We start from the raw sequence: 19,244 nt of genomic DNA on the forward strand, positions 1-19,244 counted from the left end.
CTCTACTTTTTAAACACTAAAATATCTTTAAGTTCTGTGTTTTAGTGAGCACAATCTTACAAATTCTGCAATTTTACCGTGGCATGGATTATTTCATTTTACTAAGAATTATTTCTGAGGAGCATAGGACTATCAGGAATGTCGGGATACATGCATTTCTACTAGAGTTGTTCTACTTGAGTTGTTTCTACTTGAGTTGTACTTGAATCAAATAACCTGTTCAGTCTTCTTCCATTCAGATTTATTTATTTATTTATTTATTTATTTTTATTTTATTTTTTTGTATTTATAGAATGTGAACTACACCACTAGCCCTGCATATATGTCATCCACCTGTAGTAACCATGAGCACTACTGTAACATAATCTAAATCACCACCCATGCAATACACTGCCTTTTTACCTGCTACTTATGCTTGTCCATATGCAGCATGGTCATAGCCACTTACATAATAGTTTTGTAGCCTTATAGCTTCTCTCTACTTCTACTCTACTTGTACAAGACTGAAGTTTATTATTTTTTAAGTCCTATTCTGGATCTTTACTCACTAAAGCATGTTGTGATATCTAAATTTTACACTTGCACTTTTACCCTCTTGCTGTTCTTGTACCCTGTGTTGCAACACATAAATTTCCCCAGTGTGGCACAAATAAATGGTTTTCATTTCTGATCTTATGTTATACAGGCGCCATCTAGTGTAGATAAGTGATAGCTACATGTAATATATGCCTGTAGAGGTGGAGTAGAAGTAGAAACGGAGTGATAAAAAATATTAAAATGAAGAAAAATAGTTTTGCACATAACATTCACATGCTTACTAAGTGAATTGTTGATTTGAAAAAAGTCTTGACGTTTTATTTCTTGTAGCGGATGTGACGTAACGCGGCCTGCTTTGTACTTCCGCTACGGGCTGCACTGTTGCTGCTGCCTGTCAACATCAGCCGCTGAGGGCATCTGTGGCCAGGACCTAGTTAGAAATTAAAGGGTCGTGCCAGGGTCCAATCGTCACCATGCCCATGTATCAGGTAAAGCCAGTGTGTGGCGGTCACATAGAAGTTGATTTACCCACGTGCATGTACAAATTACCAAATATCCACACGCAGGACGGGAACAGCTCCGTCTCCGACCACGCGCTCCAGGTAACTGCTAACTCCTTTGAGTAAAGACAGCACATTTGAGTCTGCATGCCTTTCACCATAAAATGTGTAAATATATAGTTTTGCACCATTCCCTTATATGAATATTTAATTCGCAATGAAGTGTCACATGTCTTCATGATCATGCAATGTTGCCTCATACAGAATGATCAAGCTGGGGACAAAAAGCGTGAATGGATCCAGCAAATCCGTCTTCCGGCTCCTTTGCTTCTTTTTTTTTTTTTTTTTTTTTTTTTTTTTTTTTTTGGAGCTTAGCCTATAAACTTGGCTCTCTCCTTCTTTCTTTTATTGTGATTGTAAGCGATAAGAGTGGTCCTTAATCAGTGTTGGGGAGTAACAGATTACATGTACCAGAGTTACTCAATCAGAGTACAAACTATGAGTAACTGTATTCAGTTACAGTTACTGTTTAAGTGAGTGCTAATTAGATTACAGTTACTTTGTTAAAATAAATGGATTACACAGAGGTATTTTCCTGTTTTCACATTTTGGGCTATATCCCTTTTTTTTTTTTTTTTTTCAGTAATTCCACTCATTGCCGGACACTACACCTGGTCTAAACCCGGTCTAAAACCAGGTCTAAACAAGGTCTAAACTAGGACTAAACCAAGACTAAACCAGGACTAAACCAGATCTAAACTAGGACTAAAACCAGATCTAAAACCAGATCTAAAACCAGATCTAAACCAGATCTAAACCAGATCTAAACCAGGACTAAACCAGGACTAAACCCAGGTCTAAACTATGTCTCAAACAGGATTTAACAGGACTAAACCATGCTGCGCGGACCGTGTCTCCTCTTTTATCAATAATATTTTTAATTTGGTTAAGTAAAGTCTGGGCTTTTTATTTTCTTTTATCAGACAAAACTTCTTATGTGAAGATTTCCTAGTCTTTGCTTCTCTACAGCAAATCAAGTAATCCAAAGTATTCAGATTACATTACTCACTTTAAGTAATTTAATGGATTACGTTACAAACTACATTTTAGGGTATGTAATCTGTAATCTGTAGGGGAATACATTTTAAAAGTAACCTTCCCAACACTGTCCTTCGTGAACAGATGATGAACAAGTTTGATTCTGCTTCCCGCGTGTCTTTTTTTGCATTTATTTTAAAATATTTGTGTGGTTTCAGTATGGTTGAACACTTTCTCTGTACCTGTTTTCACTGCACAGTCTTTTAAAGTGTGTGTTGTTGTGCTGTTTGACAGAATGGTGAACTGGACCCCGCTGTTAAAGCCCTGGAGGCTCGTCAAGATGAGATTATGCGTAAACTGTATGAGCTGAAAGCGGCAGTAGAGGGACTGGCCAAGACTGTGACCACTCCAGACGCAGATCTGGACTTGACAGTCAGCAGCAGCTTATCTTCCCAGAGCCCCACAGACACGACCTTCCAAAGCCCGGCTGACCTGGAATTGCTACTGGGCAAGGTAAATTCCATTCATTCTACCTCAGCTCAGGCATCATGTTGTGGACACACCCAATTAAATGTTACTTTCTCACAAAGTCACAACATTGTATCAAGTAGTTTCAGTTCAGCTTTTGTTTTGAGATGCATGTTGTTGAGTATATTGTCTATTTGCTCTTATGTTACCAGGACCTTGGTGCCCTTCGTGATATTGTAATCAATGCCAACCCTGCTGAACCACCTCTGACTCTGTTTGTGCTCCATGGCCTGCTGTGCCAACGTTACCGAGTTCTGTCATCTGTCCATGTGCACTCCTCCGTATCCAGTGTTCCGCCACAGCTCCTGTCCTGCCTCGGACCACGCCATGCAGACAGCTATGCTCGGCAACTATTCCAACTTGGCTTCACGCTTATATGGAAAAATGGTAAACAGTAATTTATTAAGAAAGTTTGCAGAATTGTTCTAATCATGGGTATTCTGGACCTTAAGCAGACCTATTATGCAAAAAATATGCCAAATATTGCAATTTAAAATGTGCAAATTATAACATGTTAATGATCTACGGATGTGAGATTATAGCTATGTAGCAGACTCAAATACACTAGGTCTTCTTTAAAGCTGTGTCATCCTATCTGTAGGTACTAGGTGTCCAAATCATAATTTGTATTTGTAAGAAAATACAAATTAACATTCATTTTGTAAGCAGCTAATATCCAATACTTTACTGTTTTACTAATTGCCTATTTTCTTTGTGCCCTTTCCACAGTTCCAAAGCTCCAGATGAAGTTCAGCATTCAAAATATGTGCCCTATTGAAGGGGAAGCCAACGTAGCCCGCTTCCTCTTCAAGCTGCTCAGCGTTTACCCCTCTGACCCTGTAATGGCAACACTGGTAGATAGTTGGGTGGACACCGCTTTCTTTCAGCTGGCAGAGGGTGGTCCTAAGGAGCGAGCTACTGTTCTGCGTGCTCTTAATTCTGCTCTGGGACGTAGCCCATGGGTGGCTGGGGTCGACTTCTCTCTGGCAGACATTGCTTGTTTCTGTTGTATGCAAAAAAGTGTCCCTGCCTCCTCTGCCCCTGCTAATGTCCAGCGTTGGCTTAAATCTTGTGAGAATCTAGGCCATTTTAGCCCTGCAAAACTCCTTCAGTGACATTAACTTTTCTTTACTTAGACAATATTGAAAAGTGGAAAAAGGGAATTGGGAATGAAACTTATTTCTGCTATGGGTTGCTACAAACATTACCTTTCTAAACCAGAAGCAAGATGACTAGTGTTTATAACATCTGAAATGTGAAGTGAGTACATAACTTACCATGCTCCCTTTTTAAAATCAAGTCAGATTTATGCATTAGTGGAACCATGGTAGTTTTTATAGATGGAGGCTGATTTAAGGGACAGCCCACACACTAAATTATACTGAACATCCACATTGTGCCTAATACAATAGTGTGTGTGTGTGCGTTAACATGAGAAGAAAACTTTGAAAAGTAATATTTGTATTCTGATGTTAATAAAATGTCTGATTTGGTTTTGAGTATTGAGTATGTGGATTTCTTCTAATCGTTTTGTCAGTTAAATTCCTGCCTTATGTCAGGGCTCCTGTTATTTTCTTACAGGATGTTTAGTGTTGGTCCATATTTTTATATTAAGTGAATGTGCAGTGGGCACTTCCAAAAGTAACATCCAAGTATTCCAGAAAAGCAAGAATTGATACATGTATCAAATATAAGAAGAAGAAGAATATTTATTAAAAACCCAAGACATGTGAGTGTTCAGTCATATTTTATACATAATAAAAAATATAAGTGAAGGTGCATTTGCATACAACAGCTGTAGAAAAAAAATCATCAGACACAATCACTTGAGTTAAACCCTGTGACTACCTCAAATCACAATGACAGAATAGTTGTCTTAATGTATGCCATTTTTTTCTTCCTTTTTTGCTTACGATTGTCACTTACATATTCTATATACAAGAAGGCAATTACTGAACTGAACATTTTGTAGTACTGAAACAAGACAGTTTGTAGGGTTTACTTTGGTGATATGTCCATGACACATTTGATCCTGCAAATGAAAAACAGTTATCATGAATAATAAAGTGATTTACTTGGTGGTGGCTGTGTACAGATGACCATTGTATTTCAAGAGCTGAATACGTTCAAAATAGCCATCAGTGAGAACGTTTCTCTGACAATTAACGAGATTGCCCTTCTGACTGAAGAGGCGCTGCACTGGTGCTGTGGAGGGCAGCATTGTGTTGTACTTGAGAAATAGCTGCTTGACTCTGGGAAAGTCCTGTAGACACTCCAGGGTCTTTCCTGTTCCTTCAACATATTTCTTAATCTCCTCTGTCACAGTCCGTGACTGCACTTGCACTGGCGGCTTCACAGGCCCATAGTTAAAGAAGTCATCCTCCGACTGAATGGTAGGCAGGGTTTCAGTACTTGCACCATCTGTAACCACACTTAGATCTACTTGAGATGCCATTGAAGCGAGCATAGAGCACATCTCTTCTCTCTCAGATGCTGCCATCCACCAAAGTCGAAACTGCGGAGTTGTTGCAGTTGCAATCTTTGCCTCTGTGCTAGAAAACAACTCTTGGAAGCGCATATCAATGGCCACAACAATAGCATTTATAACATCACCAAGGTAGTTTGCTGCATCTTTATGCTCATTCAGCTTTGTCTTAAGGCTGAGGACAGTTGGAATGACTAGACCAAAATAGCATTTCTGTTCCGCTTGAAAAAGTTCAAGCGCAAAAGCAAGTGGGTGGAATACGGTCACATATTCTTTGAGGAAGGCCATCTCCTCTGGCTGCAATCGCTGGACCTCAAGACGTGCACACAGCTCTGTTAGCTCACGCTCACTGAGTGAGACAATCTTCTGAATAGCACAATACTCCACATTCCAGCGGATGACATTGGGAACAACTAGTGCCATCCTGCCGATCTCCTCTGCACAGCCCATGCCCACTTGTATGTGATGACATTTATTCCATATGCTGTACAGCTTGGACATGGCACTGTAATGTAGCTGACACATGGGGCCCTGTGATATAGCCCGCCAAAAGTCCTCTGTGACAATGTGCTCCAGAGTATGAGAGGCGCAGCGTTGGACAGGAGGCAGGAACAGCAGCATGTCCTGCTCTGGCTCACCATCAAGAACAGCACTTACATTCTCAAAGTGTCCAATGTCATCCTTCTCTTGGTTATTTAGACCAAACTCCTTGAAAACACTGATAAAAGGGCTGCCATTGTCAGTAAATGTTGTCTGTACTTTGCCTTCAATATTGTATGCAAGGTGGATGTCATGTATTCGTCCAGCAATGGTCTCATAAGTTACTCTGCCCTGAAGCCTGGCAAAACCCAGTGCTGCAGACTTCCTCTCCAGGGAATTGGGGTCAATCCAGTGGCAGGTCATTCCCAGAAAGCTCTCACTATTAGCTGTCCAGATGTCTGCAGTGGTGCAAACATACTGGATGTTGGTGAGTTTTGACATCACCTCCTCACGCATTTTGGAGAAAGCCAGGTCAACCTTTGTGAATAAAGTAACTCTGTCTGTAACCTTAAGCCCCTCACTTAAGCCTGCAATTAGTTTTTTGAAGCCAGGTTGTTCCAGAAGATAAAAGGACTGACAGTCCTCTACAACAAAGTCAAAGATAAGATCATCAATCCGTGTTTGAGTCAAACATTTAGAGAGGATTTCTGCTTTTATTTTTTTGAGTTGGCAGTGGGAGCTTTCGTCTCTCCTTGCTCTCTTGGCATCAGGCCTGGCATCACAGCCCAAATGTGTTCTCTGAAAAAAAGAAAAAAGAAAGAATGAAAGCGTTTTAAGTTTTTATTTGTTGTAGAAACCAACTTCAGAGCAACAAACTTGCACCGACAACACTACATGTGCCAACCAACGGAACAGTAAAATAAAGCGCACACGGCAGACATCTTGCAGCGCCACGAATAAGTAATAGACAAGCAGACGTGTAACGTAACTGGGGTTTTCGGTGTTTTTACGCATTAACCTACAGGTTTTCTCTGATTAGAGAATACTATATGACTTACGTCTAAGTGCTTCTTTAGATTTGAAGTGGATGTCTTCGATGTGGATAAGAGGTTAACCTTCGGAAGGCATAGATTACATTGAACGATGATATTTTTTCCTTGGTCTGCCTTGTACGTGAAATGGTGGCGGTAACGCCAAGAATTTATTGCCGTTTTGGTTTCGGTGGTGGCCTCATTTTGAACCACTTCCATTTCGGACACTGTGCCGTTGAAAACAGAGGTTTCGATATTTGATAAAAGTAGCGTAATCCTATTTAGTAATGATTACAGGTAAAGTAACGATGGCGGCGGAGAGATCCTCCTGAAAAGGGGCAGGTCTTTGTTAAATGTGGGCGAGAACATACACCATGGCCAATGAAGTGCCGAGCGTGCACGCCGAAAGACACACATGAGGAGCACACTCAATCTCTGTTCCTCTGCCTCCTCAAAGCTTCAACTCCGTTATTCCTCCGCTTTAAGCCCCGCCCACAGATGAGAGAGAGCCATACAGGAGAGAGGCACACTGTTACTATTGGTTCTCTCTCACCAAAGGGTTGGATCTACAGCTGAGGAATCGAGGAGTCGAGGCTTTGAGGAGGTAAGTGAACAGAGATGGGACGCACCCGAAGCCACAGCGCGCACACAGCAAAGCTTCAAGCTACGCATGCGCAGAAAGGTTTAACGGCAACCAGAGACTTTGTTCCTTTTTAGTATCTTGGCGCCATCATCTGGCGTATAAAAGTAACTCGCTTCATTTAATATAGAGACGGAAAGCAGCCACAGATCATGGTCCGGGGACGCCTGGGGACCATGAGTTTAGTCTCCCCAAAATATGTAACAATATTGATCATAGCCTAGTTACAGACCAAGGCTATGTTTTCTGATTATATAGGCCACAATCCCAAATATACAATGTGTTGACGGAAAGAACGACCCTACACCAATAAATTAAGAACTATGACAAATTAAGCTTTCATGTAAATCAGTTTTATGGCCTACATGGGGCGAACGTGTGGATTTTATTGTGATATATCATCGTTAGGAGGTCCTTAGAATATTTTCATTTTTTCATATTTTTCTCTGTGCTAAAAAACTTTGAGAAGCCACCTTGTAGGCAACCAAGAGGAAGCCCAAATTGTGCCAGACAAAATAAGAATAATTTCAACTCTAAGCTGCTGTGGACATCCAGGCTAAACATAGAAGCTTCAGACCACAGTTCCTACTACATTGGTGAATAAAATGTTGTATGAAAGGTTATATTTCAACATTAAAGTAGCCATAGGCCTATATTGTTAATGTGGATTAAAATGAGCAACATTCAATTCCGTGTGTACGAATCAACGATCCGCGAGTCTAGAAATGTAAAAAAAATAAATAGGCTAAATTCGTAAGTGGACATTTCTTCGTTTGATACAGCGACAAGTGACAAATGTGGCATGCAGAATGGTTGACAGCTAATTCTCCTGTTCTCCAGTAGGATAACCTTTCATGTCCTTTGTCCTTAACTGGTTGTAAGCCTTCTGAGAACTGATGCGTTGACCGGATTTTTTTCAGAATCTTTTTTAAAAAAAATTTTTTTTGTTAAACTGCTGATATTTACACATGGAAATCTGACTAGCATAGCCACGAAAGCATTCTTTACTAGGACTACCTTTCTGAAAGCAAAATAAATACTATTCGGCCATTAGCCTATAAATTAAGCTACTTTTAAAGTTGAATTGATCGCTCTGTCTCCACAGTACTTAATTTCCATTGGTTAGATATGATGTGGGTGGGGTTTGACTTAAGAGCCTTGACGTCGCAAATATCGGCAATGGGTTTTATCTGAGTGGCATCATAGTCTGGAAAAACAGTCAAAAGTGCGCTGGATAAAGATGAAGTCAGTGGACTCAAAGAAGAAGTGCCGAGGGGGTTCTTGGTGCGTCCAAAAGACTCAGGGTGTTCTGCGCGCGCTGCCCTGTGCGCTTTGAACATCTGTGGAGCATGTGGAGTGGGAACAGGTGGGGTCTTTACGCGTCTCACACCGCCAGTCTGTGGTGAACATCGGGTTCTCTTCTGGTCACACTTTGATGCGAGGACAGTTGAAGGCTATGTGGCACTATGGCTTGGTGTGACCGCGGGGTTCAGACGTTGTTGGCCACAGTGGGAGCTTTTGCTGCGTTCAGTCTCATGACTATCGCCATCGGCACGGACTACTGGCTCTATTCGCGGGCATATATTTGTAACGGCACCAATTTAACTACAGATGAAAGTCAGCCTCAGCCCAAAAGCAAAAAGGGGGACCTGACCCATTCTGGGCTCTGGAGGATCTGCTGCATTGAAGGTAAGACTTTTTATGTTTTATGCACTTTGGCTTCACTTGCACAATTACGCACAGACAAGGTTATGTAATTTGCTTTGATAGATTAGTCTAGCCTACTTAAAACTATAGAAGAATACTGTCATTTTTATAGTTTACGTCATTTTCGGATTCTCAACATTCAAATGACCATATTGCAGTCCACTGCCTTGTAATATTTTGAGAAACCAGGACTTTACGCACGGGCATTTTTCGCTAGTAAAATATGCTAGGGCTTATAGTTTGTTTTTGTTTTTTTGTTTGTTTGTTTATTTTTATTTTTTTTTTTAGTTTTTTGGTTGTTTTAATAGGATATCTTTCTAGAACTGTATACTAATTGCATGGGCGCGTAAACAGCGGCTTACCCCAGTACAGTGTGGCGTGCACATATTGGTGCCAAGTGGCGCGTCTGAGCCCATTCAGTTGCGCCGGTCCCTGCCAGGAAATGTGCGCGCCGTCGACTATACTTTCATTCATATCTTCTTTGTATCCGATGCTGTTGCTTGGCAACTTCTCTGAAATTGCTATGGAAACATGCCCGGTGCTTTAAAAATAGATGACTCTAGGTTCACGTCCTGTCCAAAAGAAATTAGCAAATTTCTTAACAAACGGCCTGTGTAGTACAATACTTTCATTATTTAATTGTTTTCGTATAAAGCATGTCTTGTCGGAAAGGTGCGCTCGCGATGACGTCTTGTTTCAGTGGCAGACACTCAGTCATTGACCAGTTTTCCTTCCGGAAACCTCTTGACTCCACGCTTCAACTATCAATGAGTAAGTGATGTGGCTTGAATGGATTTGTTCCAAGAACTGTCGCTGTTATCAGATGATGCGAAAAAAGAATTATAGTCTTAAAATAATAATATATTAGGCTTTATATAAATACATTCCAAAGTTATGCGAAACAAATATATACAAATTTTGTCTTTGTCTGTCTGTTTTTCCCCCCAGAATGTATCAGTAAGACACAAAGTTAAAATGTATTTTTGTACTGCCCAAACAAATATTAACGTTATTTTCTAATTAGGCTGTCAATATAAATGGTCATATAACCTAACTATAATATCTGTTTAGAGTCTAGACTACAAATCAGGCTATAATTTTTATTTATTAACTTGGATGCAGATGAGCACATATCATGCACAAAAGTCAGTGATTTGTACATACAAAAATGTCATGTCTTATGATTTGCTGTGGTGTTCATAGTTTGTGTCTCTTCAAGCTGCTGGACAGTGGCTCTGTTGTCATGGAGACTCATAAGTATAGAGCAGGAAACAAGGCTCACCCCCCCCTCACACACACACACCCCTCCGGTCATAATGACAAATACAGCCTTATTATTGAGGGGGGCAGCTCTGCACAGACCATAACAGTAAGCACAGATTGCACTGACATGTTGAGCTTGATCAGCAGCTCACTTAATCAGATCTTACAGTACCTTACCTCAAAGTCTTAATCAGCCAGCCATTTGAACTGGGACCTTGTTGTGGTGAAGAAAGGGTTGACTTGGTGAAAGTGACCAAGGCTGGTTCACATGGGTCCAACAAACTGCATATGAGTAGAAAAAAAGCTGATTTAGGTACAGGCATAGACTGTATAAAGAAGTGGATTATGGGAGTGTGACGTCACACTTAGCATTCGGCTCCAGTCAAATGAAGCTTATGAGGCTAGCAGTTATAGGAGAGAATTTATAGCCAAGTTCCATATTAAGAACAGATTTTGTTTACAGACAAAATTGCAAAATAAAACACCAGGATCATATAGACCAGGTTAATACAAACATTTTAAGACCAAAATGACGAGACTCAGTGTGCAAAGAGAGGGGTGACAATTTCAAAGTCAACTGAAGCCAGAGTAGATGGACCCGGAAGCGCCCCAATGGTTACTTCCTATTTCAAATGTGGAGGCTTGCAAGTTACCTATATCCATTTATACAGTCAGTGGTATATACACCATCACTCAGTTACCTAGCTGAAAGCCACTCTCAAAATGTTGGAGTAATTCTGTAGCTTCTTGACAATCATTTTCACTGCCTACAAACCACCGCAACTTCATTGATTTGCATAGAAAGGTTGATGCATTAAAACGTATATATAATGACTCCATTAAAAGCCTCTAGGAACTCAATTAGCAGGTATGTATTTACAGTAAACATCTCAGCTGGTGGGAGATTGGTGTGAGCGGTAGGACATTGGTTTTGTTTACGTTGGACGCAGCGAGCATGAAAAGCAAGCTAATACAGAGAGGGCTGCAGGTGTGTTTGAGACAGAGCTGGGGACACTATGCCATTTGAATGTGCATTATGCAAGTGTAATTAAAGTCTTGCGGGATAAGGGACAATAATAAGCCCAAAGACCCCAGTCCACTTCTGTTATTGTATTTCCCTGCTTGTTTATCCTTTCCTCATATTCTGTATCAGGGCGTTTGCCTATTGTTAATAATTCCCACAACAGTATACATTTTGATCTGTTCTATAAGGGCTATAGGCTATAATATTGTAGTAAGCCTGAAAATGTGTGTTTGTTTTGGAATTGCCCAAATGTTTAATGAAGATTATTTTACAATTATAGTGATCTTGGGCAATCTTGTGATTTTATGGAACAAGAGACTTTAGATTAAAGTAAAGTACAAAACCAGGACATCACCTGTTTTGTCATTTAAAACAGTTTCCTCCCTGGTCATGACTCCCATGTAACCTTGTGAGTGTTTACTTGAATCATACCACACTTCACTGCAGATCACAGACTCCAACAGAGCAGATACATGAAAATCCTCAGCAGTGTTGTGTTTGACAAAATCGCAGCCTGGTGACAATTTAATTAACCGACTGTCAGCCATATCATCACTGAATCACTGATTTCTGCTACAAATTGCTTTTCTTTTATACTCTCTTGGACTGGAAAAATATTGGTTGATTTTACAATTACACGCCAATTCTCTCCTAGAGGACACACGGAGCCACATGTAAATGAATAAATGTTTACTAAAAGAATGATTTAATAGATACATAAAAATGATTTAGAAAACGCTTGTATTGAATATTGTAAATATGAATAAATACACCTTTATTCCTGCTCACATGGCTCTCAGGGTTCTCCAGACTCCTCACACAACAGTGAAAGTTTGTAGGTGCATTGCGTAATATTTCTAGTGGAGGGTCCACCACCTGCTTGTTTCCATGGAAATGGCATTGCTTTGTCTGGAATGTTCCACAGTACACATTAAAACTACTGTATCTTTCACAAGGGAGACATGCACTACACTACATTACAATTCAGCTCTGTGGAGAATCGCACCTCTTTACAGGAAGCAATTATTGTATTTTTAAGCAACAGAAACACCCATAATGAATAAAAGTCAGATCTATATGTTTAATGTCATACCATGAAACAGTCCAGGCAAAGCAATAACATCTCCATGAAGATATGTAGGTAGCAAACTCTCCATCAGAAAACTTCTATTTTGTGAGTGAGGATACAAAAACAAAGCCTTTACCTGGGGCTTATTTGGAGTCTACATTTGCCTAGAAGATGATCACTCTGTTGTCACTGAAGATACAGTAGACTGTAAATATTGAAAATTCCACACAATGAATTGGAAAAACTCACCCCTTACTTCCACCTGGGTGTGATATCCTAATATAAGACTTTTCAAGAGTTAGAAGTAAGTTTAAACTGCACCTCCTTCCTCTATTTAAAATCAGGAGACTTTATTATAGTGTAACTTTAAACAATGGTGTGGTTAATGTTAACTGTGCATGACATAACCATGACATTTAGATTTTGACAGTGTAATTCAATCTCAGCACAAGATTGTAATAGAGTTTGTTTGTCTTGTTTGGGGGTGATAAATTTGAAGGGAGGCTAGTGTGATCCAGCTCTTTCATCTCTAAGAGGAATACTACAAACATTGGAAATGGAAGGCTATGGGCTTATCCTGGTTGTGCTTGTCACGATAACAAATTTTGAAGTGAGATATGTTTTTGAAGTAAAGCTAGATGAAAAACGATCATATAAATACCAGAATGCAACACTTTAATATTTAGTTTGTATCTATAATGAGCCATAGAAGTTCATAATTCAACCTTCTACAGCTCAGATCTCATCATAACACAGAAAAATGACCCAAAAAGTACCAGTGATAAATACTGACCCCCAAAAATTATTCTCCCATCCAACATGCATCAAGTGAGAAGTTGATATAGTATTTACAGGCTTAATTGAAAGGTGAAAGGAAAAACAGCATCTTTAGTCAAATCATGTAGACTGAAGTGACATTCTTACATGTACAAGTTTCCTTTCAATGTAATATAAGGATTTCTATCGTCAGTATGGTCATGTCTTTTCCCACATTGTACAGCCATCCTGACCTTTATCTGCAAAACACATTTGCCCTTTTCTGCTGCTTCTGTCTTCGGAGTTTTCTTCTCTCCATTGACTCCTTTGACCTCCCTGTAACAACAGTGTAGACGAGTGTCTCCTTTTCACAAAACAAGCAAAGAGGTGCCATCTGCTCCAATATACTGAATTTAAAGCAACACTGTGCAACTTTGACTTGTCACCTGCCTGATTCCCTGGAAAGTTAAAACCATACCTTGGAACATTCCCCGCTGATAGATGCATTTTACACCATACTGTAGAATAATGTAGCCAAGAACAGCATTTCCTCTAAGACATGCAGGTGTCAGCCCTCCTCCAGGCTATGAGTCAAGTTTGTGGAGATGCAAGCCCACTCACAGTAAGGATACATGTTTTTCAGTGCAATAAAACATCCCAAATGAAGAAGACAATTTAATCTTTTGTGGCTACAAGGTTACGAGATGGGGCTTTAACAGTAGGAAAATTAAGTAAAGTAAAAATATTTTATAAGGATTAACACAAGTTAACTATTTTATGCAATGGGTGATTGTGCTGTGATGTGTGTTGTTTAAACTAAACTAATGGAAAACAAAATATTTTCTGATACGTACCAATATAGCTCAAACCAGACAGACTGCGTGTCTGTGTGCATCTCAACAATGTGGACTGTAAGCAGCTATCCCAACTATAATGTCTGTATGTCTCTCGTTGGGACAAAATGGTGAGATTAATTTTCTATTTACCTGTCAAATACTTGCACCCAATTCTAAAAATCTTCTCTCATGATATAGTATAGATTGATAACATAACCTCGTTGGCAAATGCAATATTTAAATTAAATTCAATACATTTTATCATCTTGACACATCGGACACCCCAGGGACTGGAGACTTATTAGGACCTCCCACCACTATGTGGCACTCTTGAGAACCATAAGTCTGTCAGTGCAGTTTAATTAAGAATGAACAACATAAAAAACTGTAGTATCAGATCATGTGGATATTCTTCACTCAGTAATAATAATAATAATAATGACTAGACAAATGTAGTTTCATTGTTTTAAGTAAAGCCTCATTGTAATAATAATAATAATACTAATAATAATAATAATAATAATAATAATAATAATAATTGGCCACAAACAGTTATGTTGCACAGCTCTAACATTAGCTCCAGGAGCATCAGAGCTTGTTCTGTTTTGGCTCCACCTGTCTCTGTGACGTCTCTGTTGTATTCTGTCATGAGAGTCATCCCTCCTGACCACTGCACATAGCACTAACCCACAGAGTAATGCTTGTCACATATAAATAAACTGACTTATAATCACATGGATCATTTCCTGCAGTATACACACTGGTTAAACACTTGGTTACCAAGGTAGGATGAAAAAGAAATATGTAAAGTAACATGTTTCATGAAAAGTATATTTTAAAAAAGTGCAAAAAATATCTTGATATATTAATTTTTTAAAAAGTGTGATTTGGTGTTTACACTGCATTTAACACAGCGATAAGGTGTTTGTATTTTTGTTACCTAGTCTGTTCTTGTTAGCCACATGTTCCTGAAGTGAAGTCTCACATCAAAGCTCAAAATAGTTTTCTTCCTGTAGCCCATCAGTGAGTAGACACAGAAACGCCTGCTCCATTTCAACTACACATTTGACGCTAATTAATTTGATGTCCTTTATTAAGCGGCAGACCCAGTTAATAGTGTGGCCTTTAAAGCTGTGTGGCAGACAGTCACGCTGGTGTGCATCGAGCTGGACACCTGGGAAATGTAGTTGACGGGTGTCCTGGGAGTGACGGCGATTCAACAACAGCTGTCTATTTACACAATAATGAAACACATATATATTTCTGCAGTGGAGGAGATGGGGAACTGTACTAAACATGTATAATTTAACTTTTCTGGTTAAGTAAGGCATAAAACTATCTTGTATTAATTCAAGGTTTTGGCTGCTAAAAATAGTTGATGACTCCAACTGCTTATCCCCGTAGACAGATACATTTTATGCCATACTATAATTGCATTGTATTGTATTGACATAACAGTTACATCCCTCTGTAGACAAGCAGATGGCGGGCCCTTTGAGTTACATCGTGAAGTTTTAATGCTAATGGCCGTATGTCACATCATGGCGTGTCGAATAATAACTTTGTAGAGTTTCTAAAACAGCATTTATCAAATGTAGAATTCTCACGCTTTCCAGGCTCAGACAGGTTAAATCTAAAAACTTTATCCTGCTCTGTGATTTCAGCTTAATCACTGATTGTTTATACCCACAACATATTCACTGAAACATCAATGTTAAAAATATAAAGGTGTTTTTGTCTGTATAATTTAAATAATATCTAAACAATATTTAATTTCACCCTGTAATGGTAATGGTAACATTTCCTGTGTGCTGCTGACGGACACATGGTGGGTTTCATGGTCCAAACGGTGAATTAGCTAACCGCACATCTTTGTGCACATCCATTAACCCGGCCCACCTCCCTCTCTCCACGAGCTGTTGTTTATTCTGCTCACTTACAGCCAGAGGCCCCTTTAACCTCCATCTCTCCCACCTACTGTATACTCTTCATATCTGTCTATAGGCACTATGGCCTGTGCTCAGGGCACTGCTGTTCAAACTGATTTGGTGCCTTTAAGCAAAGCCGATCTTTTGGTTTCCAGTTACTCAGAGGAAGAGACCATTTTAATGTATACGGTAAGGGTGAAAATGCTCACACTGTGCACTGTGAGCTGTGTTTCTAATTCTCCAGGCAGCTCTAATTTTAGTAAATAAAGAAAAGATGCAGGCATGAACATGGCATAACACTTTTCTTTTGTTCTGTAATGTAAATGCATTATGTTATATTCAATCACAGACCACATACAGTACATAAATGTGACTTGTTGGTTTGAGTGAAATAATATCTATGTTATTAGGCTAAAAATATGTTGTACATTTCCTGCTCCAAAGCCCCTATTAATTAGTGTTCTCCAGACAGTTGTGCAAGTGGGCTGTGATTCATTATCTGACCCCAAATGTCTTTTCTTTGTTTTGTAGGTATCAATCAAGGCAGCTGTTACAGAATCAACCACTTTCCTGATGACAATGACTATGACACAGACAGCTCTGAGTACCTACTGCGTGAGTTTTTATTTGAAGTTGGAACAGGAGGTTAATCTTAATTTAATACTCTGTTATTTCACGATAATGATTTTTTTAAATCCATCTTTGCTCAGTAATGAGGTCCCTTTAATTTCCCTGACAAACAATTAAAAATGACTCATGAAGGATTGTGATGAGTTTGGCTTTACCTCATATGAAGTCGCAGCCAATTCAGGATCTGCCTATTATGACAGAGAGAACAAAAAGTGTTATCAGTGCAGCCCATTAACCAGGCTGCGTAGAAGGCCAGCTTTACAGTTCAATAGACTCCACCATCTTTGGAAATGTGTCAAATAGCACAGCCTTTTTATTTCTGTGAACATCCCCCAGTAGATTCAAGTACATGTAGTAATTACATATAGTAACAATATATCTCCAAACTTTTTTATCTTCTAAACCCAAGAATTGGCCCAAAAATATTTATAGCAATATGTCATTAAAAATTAAGATAAGCTTATTAAAATTTATATAATGTTTTGAAATACACTGACATTTGTCTGAATTGCATTGTTTTTCCGATCATTGGCTCTATTAACGTGATGTCCGTGTGTGTGCAGGTATCGTGCGTGCCTCCAGCATGTTCCCCATCCTGAGCACTGTGTTGCTGATGCTCGGGGGGCTGTGTGTGGGGGTGGGTCGTCTCTATAATAGAACCAACACGGTCCTTCTGAGTGCGGGCATCCTGTTTGTAGCAGCAGGTGAGTGTTACACCAGGGCTCACAGTCAGGGCCAATCATTGGTGAGTTTTAGCCCAGAAAGAGGTGACTGCAGTTGGGCCACCTGTGGTCATACGTCCAGCATGATCAATGGAGCAATCATAAAGATGAACTCCACTGGACAATGTGGCTTCTGTCAGTGATTAGACCTGTGATTGTGTCGAGCAATCATCATTCCAGCCCTTTGTGTCAACAATAGAATGGAATGTAATGGCACTGTACAGCAGCAGGACAACCAAAACTAATGCTTGTTTCATTTATTAAACTGGCCTTTTGAAATTGGTGCCTTGTTACTGATTGTGACTGCACAGTTCTTACCTGACCAGCCTGACCACACTTTGATAAAATTTTACAAAGATGAGTGGATCTGGAGCTGTATCTTGTCTCCCCGATTTCAGAGGGCATGATTGGCAGGAGGATTAATCAGAGAGACACATGCTCTGTTCGCATCAAAAACAAACATGGCTTGTTACACATAAAAAAGGAGAAAAAACTATATAAAACACAGAGAAACAGCACAGACTTTTACAGAATCAACCAGTGAAGCACCAAACTGTTACTTATCTCAGGTATAAGACACGTGCTACAAATTAACAGCTGTGGTTGAATCGTCTCTAATTAGGACTGGCTGGTCAGGCAAGCATTGTTCAGCTATCTTAAATTGTACCCACTGGTATAATGTGCACTACCAAATATTATTAAAAGTTCACTGACTTGGTGTCTTTTTCTTTTTAGGCTTAAGCAACATCATTGGGATTATTGTGTACATCTCCAGCAATGCTGGTGACCCCAATGACAAACGAGACGATGACAAAAAATACACCTACTCCTACGGCTGGTCCTTCTACTTTGGCGCCCTCTCCTTCATTGTGGCAGAGACTGTGGCAGTGCTGGCCATTAACATTTACATTGAGAAAAACAAAGAGATTCGCTGGAAAGCACGGCGAGAGTTCATTCGCTCCCTTTCCTCCTCCTCTCCTTATTCCAGGATACCCAGTTTTCGTTATCGTCGGCGGACGTCCCACACAAGCTCTCACTCAACTGAAGCGTCACGTGAAAACTCTCCAGTAGTTGGCCTAAAGAGGGCACCGTCTTCCAGCGGACCTCTAGATGAACTGTCTATGTACGCACTAGCACGTGATAGTGTCACCGAAAACACCTACAGCCCAGAACACGAAGCGGCAGCTGAGTTCTTACAGGTCCATAACTGTTTTCCCAACGATTTAAAAGATGGGGGCAACCGCAGGACAACGCCAGTGTGAATAGCTTCACTTTAAAACAAAACCAACATGTCTGACCTGTCTTGCAATAGTCATGAACTGAAGAGGCTTTCTTGAAGAGAACATTTCAAACAGAGATCTGGACAGAGTCATTTAAACTATGTGTTTCTCTTTTCGTTGCTTAAGACTTTCAAAGCAGATTTCCCATTAAGTGTGCCATAGCCAAATCAGTGTTACCTTTCAGCTGTCGCAGGCTCGCTAAATGAGCAGTGTGCACTTAACAGCCTTCTTGACCTGAGCAGCTGTTGCTACACACCATGTCCAAGAGTGGCAGACTTGTAAATTACATAAGATGGTGCTAATGAAAAGTCGACTCCACATGTATCTGTAAGTTAAGTTTTGCCTTATGCTCTCCCCCTGTAGGCCTTTAGGAGCGAGTTTATCCTCCAGCATTTATCGCCGTGAACTAATGTCAGTTTTTGTCATGTGCGTATCTTCCGTATTTTTTGGACTGTCCTTCCACCTGGATGTAAACCTGTGTATGCCAGTCACAACTAAAGATCTGAGCCAGACACCAAATTGTGAACTCCACTGTGTCCAGTTGTTTGTCATTCTAACCATATATCTCCCTGGTATCCACCGTTTTACTTGTACTGTCTTTAGTTCTCTCAGGTATAGCCTATGAGATGATTATACATTTAGTACAATTGGAAAAAATGCCATTATGATCCTATGAATGAATGTTTGATCAGTGTGTCTTTACAGTCTTAGGGCTGTTTAGCTGGTTGTGGATTCTAACAAGCTCACAAACCTTAAATACAATATTGGATTCTTTTCAGTGTTTTTGGTA

The 19,244-nt window shown here is 39.8% G+C and overlaps 3 protein-coding genes across 5 annotated transcripts; 2 read left to right on the top strand and 1 right to left on the bottom strand.

Annotated features, from left to right (window-relative positions):
- The first annotated feature begins 894 nt into the window (after positions 1-894).
- On the top strand, positions 895-4,102 carry aimp2 (aminoacyl tRNA synthetase complex interacting multifunctional protein 2). Of its 3 annotated transcripts, XM_055153009.1 has the most exons (5): positions 895-1,025; positions 1,104-1,139; positions 2,370-2,588; positions 2,756-2,990; positions 3,333-4,102. In XM_055153009.1, exons 1-5 carry the CDS (start codon positions 1,011-1,013, stop codon positions 3,716-3,718), a joined length of 891 nt encoding a protein of 296 aa, XP_055008984.1. In that variant the 5' UTR covers positions 895-1,010; the 3' UTR covers positions 3,719-4,102. The 3 variants fall into 3 exon arrangements, with proteins under 3 accessions (XP_055008984.1, XP_055008985.1, XP_020793689.2); XM_055153010.1 differs by lacking the exon at positions 1,104-1,139 and having other exon boundaries at positions 901-1,025; XM_020938030.2 differs by having other exon boundaries at positions 902-1,139.
- Positions 4,103-4,333: 231 nt separating this feature from the next.
- On the bottom strand, positions 4,334-6,960 carry LOC110172457 (uncharacterized). The gene is made up of 2 exons (XM_020938332.2): positions 6,627-6,960; positions 4,334-6,366 (listed from the first exon to the last, which is right to left on the bottom strand). The coding sequence occupies exons 1-2, from the start codon at positions 6,816-6,818 to the stop codon at positions 4,675-4,677; spliced, it is 1,884 nt and encodes a 627-aa protein (XP_020793991.1). The 5' UTR covers positions 6,819-6,960; the 3' UTR covers positions 4,334-4,674.
- A 1,490-nt stretch (positions 6,961-8,450) lies between these two features.
- cacng4b (calcium channel, voltage-dependent, gamma subunit 4b) lies at positions 8,451-18,804 on the top strand. The gene is made up of 4 exons (XM_020938586.2): positions 8,451-8,928; positions 16,354-16,437; positions 17,016-17,156; positions 17,910-18,804. The coding sequence occupies exons 1-4, from the start codon at positions 8,706-8,708 to the stop codon at positions 18,434-18,436; spliced, it is 975 nt and encodes a 324-aa protein (XP_020794245.2). The 5' UTR covers positions 8,451-8,705; the 3' UTR covers positions 18,437-18,804.
- Positions 18,805-19,244: the final 440 nt, after the last annotated feature.

This window comes from Boleophthalmus pectinirostris, unplaced genomic scaffold, assembly GCF_026225935.1.
Source record: "Boleophthalmus pectinirostris isolate CB_2022bp ecotype Guang Dong unplaced genomic scaffold, ASM2622593v1 HiC_scaffold_17, whole genome shotgun sequence".
Lineage (NCBI taxonomy): Eukaryota > Metazoa > Chordata > Actinopteri > Gobiiformes > Gobiidae > Boleophthalmus > Boleophthalmus pectinirostris.